The sequence below is a fragment of the Mandrillus leucophaeus genome, unplaced genomic scaffold (genome assembly GCF_000951045.1).
Source record: "Mandrillus leucophaeus isolate KB7577 unplaced genomic scaffold, Mleu.le_1.0 Scaffold65, whole genome shotgun sequence".
NCBI lineage: Eukaryota > Metazoa > Chordata > Mammalia > Primates > Cercopithecidae > Mandrillus > Mandrillus leucophaeus.
In genome coordinates, this window is record NW_012107030.1 from 187006 (window position 1) to 200337 (window position 13332).

The 13332-nt window shown below is 35.9% G+C and overlaps 1 protein-coding gene across 1 annotated transcript in view; it reads right to left on the reverse strand.

Annotated features, from left to right (window-relative positions):
• The window catches only part of PLEKHA1 (pleckstrin homology domain containing, family A (phosphoinositide binding specific) member 1), a 56469-nt gene that overhangs the window by 14678 nt on the left and 28459 nt on the right, over positions 1-13332 (reverse strand). Inside the window, exons 6-8 of the mRNA XM_012001059.1 lie at positions 11582-11646; positions 5002-5127; positions 1683-1826 (exon numbers count right to left, since the gene is read on the reverse strand). Of these exons, the coding sequence (XP_011856449.1) occupies positions 1683-1826; positions 5002-5127; positions 11582-11646 (335 nt within the window). The remainder of the gene's footprint in view (positions 1-1682; positions 1827-5001; positions 5128-11581; positions 11647-13332) is intronic.

Genomic DNA, 13332 nt, shown 5'->3' on the forward strand with positions numbered 1-13332 from the left:
GTCTTGCTCTGTCGCCCAGGCTGGAGTGCAATGGCGCGATCTCGGCTCACTACAACCTCTGCCTTCCGGGTTCAAGCAATTCTCCTGCGTCAGCCTCCCAAGTAGCTGGGATTACAGGCGCCTGCCACTATTCCTAGCTAATTTTTGTATTTTTAGTAGAGACAGTGTTTCACCATGTGAGTCAGGCTAGTCTCAAACTCCCGACCTCAGATGATCCACCCACCTCGGCCTCCTAAAATGCTGGGATTACACGCGTGAGCCACCGTGCCCAGCCTATTTCATATCTTTAGTGTTACAACTTTTTTTTTTTTTTAAAAGCACCTCCCCTTCCTCCTACTCCCCACCCCGCCCCCGCCCGCCCCATGTAAAGAGCAAACACAGGAAATGTTATTAAACCACATCAAGTTTCTCCATCTGTAAAAATGCATGAATTCTTCCACAAGTACTTTACACGCAGTAGTAAAGCACTAAATATTTAATAAAGTAAACCTATTTTGTACACACATTTTTTGTCAATAAAATATAGTTCTTGCAAAAGTACTTAAGTATCTCTGACTGGTATTTTGGACTTAAGAGTAAAACAAAAAGGAACCAGCAGGCTATGATGTTCAGTTGTGTGTAAATTAAGGCTTTCAATCTACACACAACAGAGCATCACAGCCTGATGAGAATTCTGACTCTACCCGCAGACATTCTACAGTAAGAAAACCCTGCCCTCACCGGCATTTTTGTCCTCAGCCTAAAGCAGGTCAAATAGGTGAAAGGACATTCCCCTGGCTGCCCTAAAACAATTAAGAGTTGCCAAAAAGTGATGAGAAATCAAACAGAACCACCAAAATAATTTTTAAGTATTTCTTTACTCAGACTTAAACATTTCCAAACTTCACAGTTAATTTTCTCATGAAATTCTAAAGATTTAGTTCACACAGAAAGAATGGCTTAAACACTAAGGTATGTTGCAACCTTAGAAATACTGGTAAATTTACTTGCTCTTGCAAAAAATTCATCATGGAACTATGTGGGAATACCTGGGCTAACCCATAACAGCTTTTACTAAGTACCAGGTGCTGTGCAAAGGGAAACACATCTTTTTTATTTACATCTCTTAAAAAAACAAAAACAAAACAAAACCCTAGATGGTAGGTTTTATATGATATTCCTTAAGACAGAAACTGAGGGCCTGAGAAGTTAAGTAAGTAGCCCAAGGTCAGAGAGCTTACCACTGAGGTCAGCCCAATGCCTAATCAAGGAAGAGACCCTCCTATGCCCCACTCTTTCTCCTGCCCCTGGCCTGCCATCTCCCCACTAAAGCTCTCGATCCCTGACCCATTCCTGAGGATGAGTAGAGATCAATAGAAAAACTTTCTCTTTCCCTGACCCACTCCCGAGGAGGAGCGGAGATCAATAGAAAAACTTTCTAAAACATTAAACTGTTAGGAAAGCTCATTTAAACTGAAAGTCAGTGGTAATGGGCATTAACTTTCCCGGCCCCGTGCAAACCAAGCAAATAACAGCATTGAATTATAAACATAGAATATTCCCTATTTTATCTCCTGACTCTCCTCAGCATGCTGGTCTCTCACTTTGGGTCTTTCATAAAATAAAGCAATTTCCATGTTAATTTGAGTTTGCTAGAACATAATCCTTTTTCATTATTTCATGTATTTTGTTAAGCTACTCACCACTGCTCCTTGTTTTACACAATATCCAGCTTTGATAACTGCACTATCTTGAGGTGGTTTAGGAGTAAAGTAAGGAAGATGGCTTTGTGACCGTTTCAGATTATTTCTGTCAATTCTTTCACCACATTCATTTACTTCTTCTTTCTAAAATGAAGCACAATAAATAATTTTCTTGCTTGTTTAGCATACTTTTATTTCATGCTATCCCAGTAGAAAAATCTTAAAATCCACCTTAGATTAGTTAGAAACAGATTTTTGAAGGGTTTTCTAATTAATCTGATATACTTACTCATAATTTTCCTGTCACTGATTAAAGCACAAATTTCTGTTCCTCTTGTTCTGCACAAGTCCTGCCACCAGTGCTCTTTTTTGGGGAAGGAGTTAACTTTTTATTTTGAAATAATTACACAGATTCACCAGAAGCCGCCCAAAAAAAGTACAACAGGTCCTATGTACCCTTTCACTAGTTTCCCCTCAAAGGGAAACTGCATAACATTATCAAAAACAAGAAAATGACATCGGCACAACCCACACACTATATTCGGATTCCACTAGCTTTACACACATTCGTTTGTCTATGTGTGTCTATACAGTTCCATGCAGTTTTATCACATGTGTAGATCTGTGTAATTACCACCACATTTAAGACCCAGAATTGGTCATCACTCCAAGGCTCCCTTGTAAACTTTAGAGCTCCTACCCCTAAATCACTTGGCAACCACTAATCTGTTCTCCAAGACTATAATTTTGACATTTTGAAAATATAATGTAAATGGAAACAAACAGGTTATCTTTTGAGATTACCGATTATCTTTTTTCACTCAGCATAATTCTCTAGAGATTCGTCCAGGCTGTTCCTTATATCTAGAGTTCATTCCTTTTTATTGCTGTATTTCCATGGTATGGATGGATGACCAGTTGTTTAACTGTTCACCCATTAAAGGACATTTGAGTTGTTTCCCGCTTTTAGCTATTAGGAAAAAACTGCTATCAACATTCACGCACAAGTTTCTATGTGAACATAATTTTCCCTTTCTCTACAATAAACACCTATGCCTGCAAATGCTGGGTTGTATAGTAATCACAAGCTTACTTTTATTAAAAACAACCACCAAAAAAAAAACCAAAAAAAAACACCAAACTGTTTTTCAGAGTGGCTATACTAATTTTCATTCCCACCAGCAACACCTGAGAGATGTTTCTCCTCATCCTTGGCAGCATTTGTGTTGTCACTTTTATTTTAGCCATTCTGATAGTGTGCAGTCATCTCTCATTGTGCTCTTACTTTGTATTTTTTCCCTACTAGCTAATGATGGTGAACATCTTTTCATGTGCTTACTTACCATCTGTGTATCTTTTATCTTTTGATGAAATATCTGTTCATGAATTTTCTAACTGGATTTCTTGGGTTTTTTACTGTTGGGTTCTGAGTTCTTTTTATGTTCTAGATAAAAGTCCTTTGTTGGACATGTGGTTTGCAAATTTTTCTCCTGGTTTGTAGCTTTTCATCCTCTTAAGAAGGGCTTTCATAGAGTATTTTTTATTTTGATGAGATCCAATTTACCAATTTTTGCCTTTTACAATAGATATATATTATTTCATAATTTTTAAAACTATACTACAAAATAAATGATGCAATAAACTTCTTTGAGAGTTTTAAAATTACACCCCCCCATTAAATCCTAGAAATGACTGAAATATCTATACCAAAATTACAATGCAACAAAATCTTAACTCCAGATAAAATTAAAACAGCCACAGATACTAACTAATACAATATCTTAACACAACTACAGGAAAATAGTCTTACCCCTTATGTCAACATAGGTCATAATACCAGTGAAAGCAGTTTAATCTAGCTACATAGTAACCAGAAGGTTAATAGTTTAAAATCATTACTTTTGGAAAAAGTAAACACACAATTCTAGTTCATTTTTTAATCCAACTTTGGTGAAAAATGTAGGCTCTATGACAGCATAGAGCTGTCATATTTTGTTCATTTTGTCAATTTTCTTCATTAACATACCCTTTTGCCAAGCATAAAGCACCCAATAGTTAATTAATTAATTAATGTTGTAAGATTTCTAATCCCACTAATCACCCTCCCATAGCAAAAGACCTGAAAACTGTGGGGTATAATACAATTTGACTTAAAAGATTTATAAAGTGTCAAAGTCTTATTTTAAGTTCAAAAGGCACACTGGTAATGAAAATACCCAAGCTTGGTAATACCAATTGATTACTTTAAAATTATTGCTTTCTCAACTACCAGTAACTTAGTAGCCATTACAAATTCATCCTTTTCAACAGCAAAACAAGAAATTTAAGCCCAGACAAGAGTTTTAATTTCATCAAAAATTGTTCATAAGGCCGGGCGCAGTGGCTCAAGCCTGTAATCCCAGCACTTTGGGAGGCCGAGATGGGCGGATCACGAGGTCAGGAGATCGAGACCATCCTGGCTAACATGGTGAAACCCCGTCTCTACTAAAATACAAAAAAAAAAAAAAATTAGCTGGGCGAGGTGGCGGGCGCCTGTAGTCCCAGCTACTCGGGAGGCTGAGGCAGGAGAATGGCGTGAACCCGGGAGGCGGGGCTTGCAGTGAGCTGAGATCTGGCCACTGCACTCCAGCCTGGGCGACAGAGCCAGACTCCATCTCAAAAAAAAAAAAATTGTTCATAAATTTTATTTTTCCTAAAACTCAAATAAAGACTTAATTTAGCATACGGTTACTTCTGAAATATAATTGAGTTAAAATCCCAGTCCTCTGTTTAGCTCACTTAGGCCAGGTTGTAGAAAAAGTAGATTTTAAAAATTACTACTTGCAAACTCTTGTCTCAGCAATTTTATTTCTAGGAATTTCTCCTTTAAGAATATTCATCATAGCATTGTTTATAAAAGTAAAAGAAACAAAAAGGAAAAGGAACTCTATTTGTCCAATAGAGGATTTATAATTTATGGTAAATCCATGGAAGAACTACTATGCGCTCATTAAAAATGATGTAAAAGGATTTCTGATGACTTGGAAAATGTTCATGATGTAAGTGAAAAAATCTGTTTACAAAGTGTAATATACAACTCGTATCTCCATTTCTGAGGTGAAAAGTACACCAAAGAAAGGCTCAGAGAAATCATGATAAAGTGTTAAACGTTATGTAATTTCCAAATTTTTTATAGTAAATACTTTTGAAATAAACAAAAATATTTATAGTAATTGAATATTATACTAATTCAGCAAAGATGCCCTGTTTTAGTTTTAATAATATAAAAATCAATATACAGTAATTAGACCCTCACGCAATAGAAGAGTTACCTAATTACCTGAGTGGGAGTAATGATGGGTACGCCACCAACAATATCAGTTCTGTAAGACACTTGCTTTTTCCCACATTCACCATGGCGACTTAGGTTATCAGAATTAGGCTGTGAGTCTGACTGCTTTGGTACCTGAAATAGTAAATAAAATGAATCATTTTGCAACCAGCATTATACATGTGAACCTATTTTCTCACAGAATTTCTAATTAATCGTCTGTTTGTATATAGTTGACAAATACATATAAAAATTATTTACAGTCCATATATGTACTCCTTTAAGTTATCACACTAATTTTTCTGTTAGAATAATTCTTTATAATATAGCTATCACTTAATGAGTGCTTACTCGGGCAGGTACTATTTCATACATTTTTCTCCTTTACTACTCCTGTCTACCCTATGCATAGGGGCTCTACCCCCACCTAAGAGATAAGGAAATAGGCTCAGGGGCATTAGGGAATATAGGTTTAGGTCCTGACTATAATACATTCTAGCCAAGTGTGTGTAATTCTGCCAAGCCCAACTGCTGTGCTCTAGACCCTGTTTACTGGCACACTTACTATTGGTTTACAGCTCTTTGCTGTTTTCTTCCCTTTCTCCATTCCTACCCATGATTCTGGGATTGTGGCATATTCAGTCTTTCCTGACTTCAAGACAGAGACTATTACCAAAACCATAGTGTATTCAATAAATGCTGAAAGACTCAATGGATGAATCCAACGTCAGCAGGAAAAATAGCAAAATTCTTAAAACACATCAGAATCCTGGCTAACCCGGTGAAACCCCGTCTCTACTAAAAAATACAAAAAACTAGAAGGGCGAGGTGGCGGGCGCCTGTAGTCCCAGCTACTCGGGAGGCTGAGGCAGGAGAATGGCGTAAACCCGGGAGGCGGAGCTTGCAGTGAGCTGAGATATGGCCACTGCACTCCAGCCTGGGTGACAGAGTGAGACTCCATCTCAAAAAAAAAAAAAACACATCAGAAGTTTCAAAACAAAACTTTTCATTAGAAATTTAAAGAAGGAATTCCAATACTTGGAACAATGATAAATCATTCACAAGTACAGGAAAACAATGACTGTGGTAACAGCAGAATCTCCTATTAACACCTCACTAAAGTGGATGAAAAAATCAAAGGTATCACAAATTTTTAACATATATTTTAGCTTTTCTTATGTGATCTACTCAGTAAATAAGATACTGAGTTAATCATTTCTATCTGTAGACTGTTAAGCACGTAGTCTGTATTTAAATTATACATTTTTTAGGCTGTGAATAAAATGTAATCAAATCTGCTTAGCATCAATTATGATGTTGAACATGATTTAGTCTGTCTCCAATGATTTAAAGGGCATTTGGAACCTTGCAGTCTTTCAGAAACACTATGACAAATACTACTGACAATCACAGAAGTAGTGGTGTAGAAATATTTAACTTAGTTTGCTTGTCATATAGCTAATTCCTGTTAATAGAGTACTGGTAGAACTACAGGACACCATTCACATTGTATTCAAAGGCTCAAACCATTTACTAGTGTGATTCCAAAGCAGTGTGGTTTCTCAAACTTTAGAGTGCATAAGGTATCACCCAGGAAGATTATTTAAAACTTCACATTCCCCTGCTTCGAACCCAGAAACTGACTCCACAAATCTATACTGCAGCCCAAAAACTTGCACTTTAAGCAAGAACACCAGACATTTTTGAGGCAGGAGTTTCAGAAACCGCATTGAGAAACACTCTCTAAAACCTGTGCTCTCCTTCTATACGATGCTACTCCCACCCGATTTGTAGAAAAGAGGGTATACAATGCAGATAAGGATTTGCAAAGCAGCATTTTGCAAAATATTTAGCAAACATGGTCCATGTGTATATGAAAGGACGCTGAGCTACAGTAAATCCCAATCCACACAAATGTAATTTATGGATATAATAAATGACTTGTCTCTTAGATAAAACTCCCTCTCCCTTCCTTCCCCACCTGCCGCCCTTGAAGTGGTTTCTCTCAGGCCTTAAGCCCAACCCTCCAGCTTCTGGTTCATATTCATACTACAATGCCCTCATCCGCAGAAACAAGAGAGAGAAAACAGGAAAGAGAAGAGAATCCTGAATACCTCTTGAATGCTTCTAAGAATGTGCACATTTTGGAGTGCTTTTTAAAGGCAATAAAATAATGAAGATAACTTTCCTTGTCAAATAAAATTAGGATAGTATACCCTGGAACGATTTGCTAGGGAAGCCCATTATATTTTCTAATAAATAGCATCATATATTTCAATTATTCTGGCAGAGAAAATATGGCCTGGTTATCTCACTGAGAACAGAAAACAGCATTAAGAGAACTTGAAGCCAGAGAGAAAACAATCTATTCAACTAGATTAGATGAGAGGTGCTGCTAAGAGGTGACCTATAAGAAAACCAGCCGTTATTCTCTCAAGAAGTTTACTCAGACATCGGAATTATTAAGAAAAACCTTTAAAATCATTTTTAAAATACTGAAATTTATATTGGTTTTTCCATTTTTCTTAAATTACAGTATATTAAAAGTCCTTGCTCATGCTGTTAAGCTCACTGCTTCTAATTTGTCATTATAATAAAATCAAACGCTAATAGTTAACTTAGAACTGCATTTTACTATAAAAATTATCTAACTTTAATCATCTTATTCCCTAAGAACAAGAAAAGTTCAAGCAAAATATCCATGAATATGGATAACTCCTTTAAAAACGATAGGTACCACTAGAAAACATGGTCTACATTCAGCCATTAAGATAGACATTTTCAGGATACAACCCTACCCCAAACCACCCAACTGTCCAATGTAAATGAGAAAAGTGATTCCACTGGGCAGTTGGCATATATCAGACACTGAATCCACTTGGTTTCTTTGTCTACTGCCTTTCTCCCTTTCCTTGGCTTTCTATCTTTTTACGTCCCTGCATTTTGTGTAGGAGATCTGAATGTATTCTTGGCAGGCATTTCCATGTGATCCTAGTAGTAGGAAATTCTAATAGTAGGAAAAGAAAAGGTAAAAATAACTAGAGAATAAAGAGATGAACAAAACAGATTTAAGTATTTATGCGTGAAATACATAAAAACGCTGCAGGTTTCTCAAAAGTTAAGAGGAAAGTTGATATTCAATTCACTGAATGATAATGTAATGTTGGGCTAGGTGCAGTGGCTCACGCCTGTAATCCCAGCACTTTGGGAGGCCGAGCTGGGTGGATCATTCAAGGCCAGGAGTTTTAAAACCAACCTGGACAACATGACGAAATCCAGTCTCTACTAAAAATACAAAAATTAGCCGGGTGTGGTGGCGCACACCTGTAATCCCAGCTACTCAGGAGGCTGAGGCGCAAGAATCACTTAGAACCCCAGAGGCGGAGGCTGCAGCGAGCTAGGATAGCACCACTGTACTCCAGCCTGGGCAACAGAGGGACACTCCATCTCAAAAAAAAAAAAAAAAAAAGGAGGAAAGAAAGAAAGAAAGAAATAGCGATAATGTTCAATTCACTTCACTGAGAATAAAAATCCTTAGTGCAGACACAAACTCCCGTGTCTTACAATCTTTCTGAGAATTCTACATCTACTTGTTTCCAGTTTCTATTAAAAATACACCAAACTTGTGGAGTTTCTGCCACAAATTCAAAGGACTAATTTTTAGATTCAAATCGAATATTTATTTTTAAATTTTAAAAAAGACATGTTTAAAAACAGTGGCTCTCTGTTCAGGAATAAACCATATATATCTTAGACATTCCTTAATAATCAATAAGGAAACAGAAATCACCGTATTTATGTTGTTATTACTATAAATGAACAGTGGAAAGCATACTTTAAAATCTGATTTTCCTCACTCCAGTCACTGATACTTCCCCTTCAGGGATGATTCTCCCACTGTTGCTCTTTTCCTTTTTGTGCGTGTGTAATACAGATGGTCCAGGATTTACAATGGTTCAACTAACAATTTTTCAACTTTATAGTGGGTTTGTTGGGGTACTAAATAGATTTCCAACTTGTGTTTTTGACTTACAATGGGTTTATAAGGATGTAACCCCACCATAAGTTGAAAAGCAACTGTAAAGGGTAAAGAATTTCAAGTGGCACCCATCTAGACTTAAGAAAAGTAAGGAAAGTCACAGAGTTGGAGGATAAAGGATTAAAATGGCAATATATTATAATTAGGAAATAGCTTAAAAATCATCATTCCCTTACCCATTGCCCTCTAACCACCTCTATTTTGAAACCACACATTTCCAAACTCTAATTTCAGATTTCTAAAATTTTAAAATTTACTTATCACACAGTACTTAGCAGACCACTAAAAGACCACTAAATTACACAGTTCACCAAAATGAGAGTGATTCCATAGAAAGATTTATGTATTAAGTACATATATCAAAATGTACATTTTAAGTTTTCAAATAATCTACATGTAAATCATCAGCAATGTTCATAGGAAAATATAACAAATTAGATTCCACACTTTAATACACTTAATATATAAAATGCACATAAAACTGGTAAGATTTTTAAGGAATAAAATTAACATAAAGCATATCTTATTAAAGCATGGGAAATTATTTCATTGCTATCCTGAGTTAAATGTGTGTCTATCTAAAGTTTATTTTTAATAAGTGCTATCAATTCTATACTCACTTTAATGCAGTTATAACCACTTTATTAATCACTATAGTAATAAGGATTTCTAAATCTTATATGTATTTATATTTTCCAAATGTGAATTATAAAAACATTAAAATCATTTACCAAATTTCTTAAAAACTATAAAAATTTCAACATGTAAAATAAAGTTGCAAGACCACAAAAGCTACTTAAAAGTATTTTTAAGAATTCTATTTAGAATTTCTAATCTGTTTTTCCTTCATGATAAAAAGTTTACCAGTGTCATTTGTATAAGACTGTTTCATACCACTGATAAATTAAACATAGCAATTTAAGACCCCCCAAAATGGTAAAAAGCCTGAGACAATTCACTGCTTTTTCTCTTAAAGCACTAAGAAACCAGTGCTGCTTGTTACTGCAAATTGTAAAACATGAATTTAGTAAAGTTACGAGATACTATCTTTCTAAAGAAATTTTTCAGCAGGGAATATTAATTAAAAGAGTTAAAATGATTAGCTAAAAGTTTTTAAGAATATGTATGTCTGAATCAGGTTAAAAAATTGCTTTCCTAAAACTGCACAAACCTAAAATAACTTCTGCTTCATGTACAGATCAGATGCAGTGCGTAGGCGTTTTCTGTCATGTGGTAACAAGCTGTTCTAGTGCAAAACAAAAAAAAAATTCGACTTAACTCTGGGAACAGCTTTAACTACACTGACTCTTTATTGTGTTGTGATATAAATATGAAATTATTCATTTTAGATTAAAACTAACAAGTGACTAACATACGCTGACTTTCAGGGCACATATTCTTTGAGAATACGTCACTTAGGGTCAGTAAATAATTGCACTTTATTAAAAAAAAACCAAAAACGCAATTGACACAAATCTCACAACACAAGAACTCCTTCCCAACATATTCCATGCAGGTCTACTATGTATTTTTCTACAAAAGTGTAAAGGGAAAGGTGAGGCAAGGTACATATCTACTTGCTGCTCACCATCACTAGCAAACTCTCTCAGTAAAGGTTTTTGGTTTTAGGAACAAAAGAGTAAGGAGACAGGGGCTGTTTTTGTTCAGGAAGCAGTAAGGCACTGCACTTCAGAGTTCAGGCTCCAGAGTCCAACAAACTGGACTGGACTTCCAGCTCCATAATCTACTAGCTATAAAACTGGTAGATTAATCTTTCTAGGTCTCACTTTTCCAGTTCATTTAAGTAAAACCTTCAGTCTAAGATCTGGCACAGTGTAAATAATCAATAAATATTCATCAGAAAACCAAAAAAGAAGAGAAGCACACATTACAAGCAAGAAATTGTAGCATGGGAAAGGTATCAAGCCCTGGAACGCAAGGAAAAAAATCGGACATACGAAGAAGTTTAGAGCCTGAGAAAAACTTCTCAAGGGTCACATGGGGCAGGACCCTCTGGTTGCCACAACCCTTCAGACACTATCCCTATCCCTATCCCTCATTTTTCAGCCTTCATCTCCCCTTGTCCTGCTCCTGTTTTCAACTCTTTCCCTCTCTGACCCCAATCCCCAGTCAGGGCTTAGAAGAGAGAAGTGCCTATTCCCCAGGTAGGTGGCAGGAAATCTCTCACACTACACTAGAAGAAAAAAATATATCCTCCCGGTAGAACTCTACGTGCTAAGCACATATTCTCCTAGAAACATTGTAAGAAGTGATTAAGATCTGCAGTAATATATCTCTTTATTAGGTTCATAAGTTAAAAAGGCAACCATGGGCTGATTAAAGGACCAACAGTCACCAAGTACAAGAAAACATATTCACATTCTGAACACCTGTCTTTTAAACAAAGCTTGAGTATGAAACCTGTTGGTAAGCTGGGAACATTTGGTAGGTGTATCTTCAAAATGAAAAGATTAATTCCAGACATCGAACAGTTTTCAAAAAAATACATATACTTACTGTAATTTTTATAGCTTTGTTTAACACATTTACCCATTCCACCAGGTCCTGCTGATCATTGGCTTGTAGGAAGTACTTCCTCATTCCTGCATTCATAACTGTTGACAGAAAAAAATAACACACCAAATACCGTACTTATTACTTGTAAATTTATGTTTGCAATAGCTGAAAAACCTCGCTAGGTTCAACACCATGACTCTCGTGGATTTGATGAAATATATCAGACCACATATAATATAGCTTTTAGCACACAATAACACAGGTAAAACTCTCTTATTTTGTTATGGCCATGTTTTTTATCAAATGGATACACCACAATACATTTAGTCAATCCCCTAATGATAGACGCTTGGGCTACTTCCGGTTTTTGAAATTATATAAAATATTACAATGAAACATCACACACATATATTTCTCCACACTTGGCTAGCATTTCTGGAGGATAAATTTCTTGACATCGATTGGCTGGGTCAAAGACAGCTGACGTTTAAACTTTTTATAGGCATTTCCAAATCATCTTCCCACAAAGTTGAATCCCTTCACATTCCTATCAACCACATACGCAAGGTTTATTTCATTGAATACCCGTCACCAGAACTGGTTATTAGCACCTGTGGATACCTCTAGTTTCTAATTTTCAAAGGCTCTGTGGCATTGGGGCTGGCAGTCTGCAAACAATATTTCCTAGACCCTATCTGAGGCCATTCTCTGCCAATGGGAGGTACTGATGAGAGACTGTAAAGTGGGAGAGGGGAGAAGGAAAGAGGAGACTCTCCTTGATTCCTGCTGTTGTTGACCTCTCTCCAACAGCAGCACACAACTAGCTACTATTAGGGGCCTTTTCCTGCCCCCTACGCCAGCCTTGCAGAGTCCCCTTGGATACCAATAGCTCCATGGTAGCTCCTACTCCACTGCCCTAGGTTATAGTAATACTACTGTCTCTCCCCTTTTGTCTCTCTAGCCCTCCTAGAGTAGTAGTTACTTCATGTATTTTCTAATTTCTGGGTTACTTCAGCATTCCCTTCGCATTCTTTCAGTCTTCCAAGATTTGGGTAACCAATTCCCTGTAACAAATCCCTTGGGTTTGAAATACCTAGTGTGGTGTTTTCCTAATACTCTTTAACAACCTATTGGTAAATAATTTGGTAAATAAGGTAAATACCTTATCAAATTTTAATTTCTTTGGTTATTGAGATAAATTAGTTTTATAAGTTTATTAAGCATTTGCATTTATTTTGTGAGTTTTGTTTACTGTCTTTACCCACATTTCTCCTGAATTGTTCATTATTAATTTATAGAAACATATATTAATCTTTTCTGCTTTATTACCAATACTTTTCCCAGTGTGAGTTTTATTTTACTTTCACAGTATTTTTGATCATACAGAAATATACTATGGATCTTTTCTATAAATGTATCCAGATTTCATATCATCTAGAAAATCTCCCTAACTTAAGATTTATTTTTCTAAACCTTATGAATTTCCTTTATATTTTGAATCTCAATACATTTGGAACTTTTATGCAATTTAGTTTATATATACCCCTTTAGGGACTATGTACTTTTATAAAGCAAAGCACATGTGCAAATACAGTTGTCTATAAACCATCACAGTCCACTCTTGAATTAAAGCTATGTATTATACACCACGTGCATTTATTTTTAAAAGCATAAATATTATTCCAGGAGCTAAGTATCTGAATAGTTATACTGTTGCAATTGTTCAAACATAAAAATAACTTCAAAACATCTCCACCAAAATTTTAAAAGATATACTAGCACAC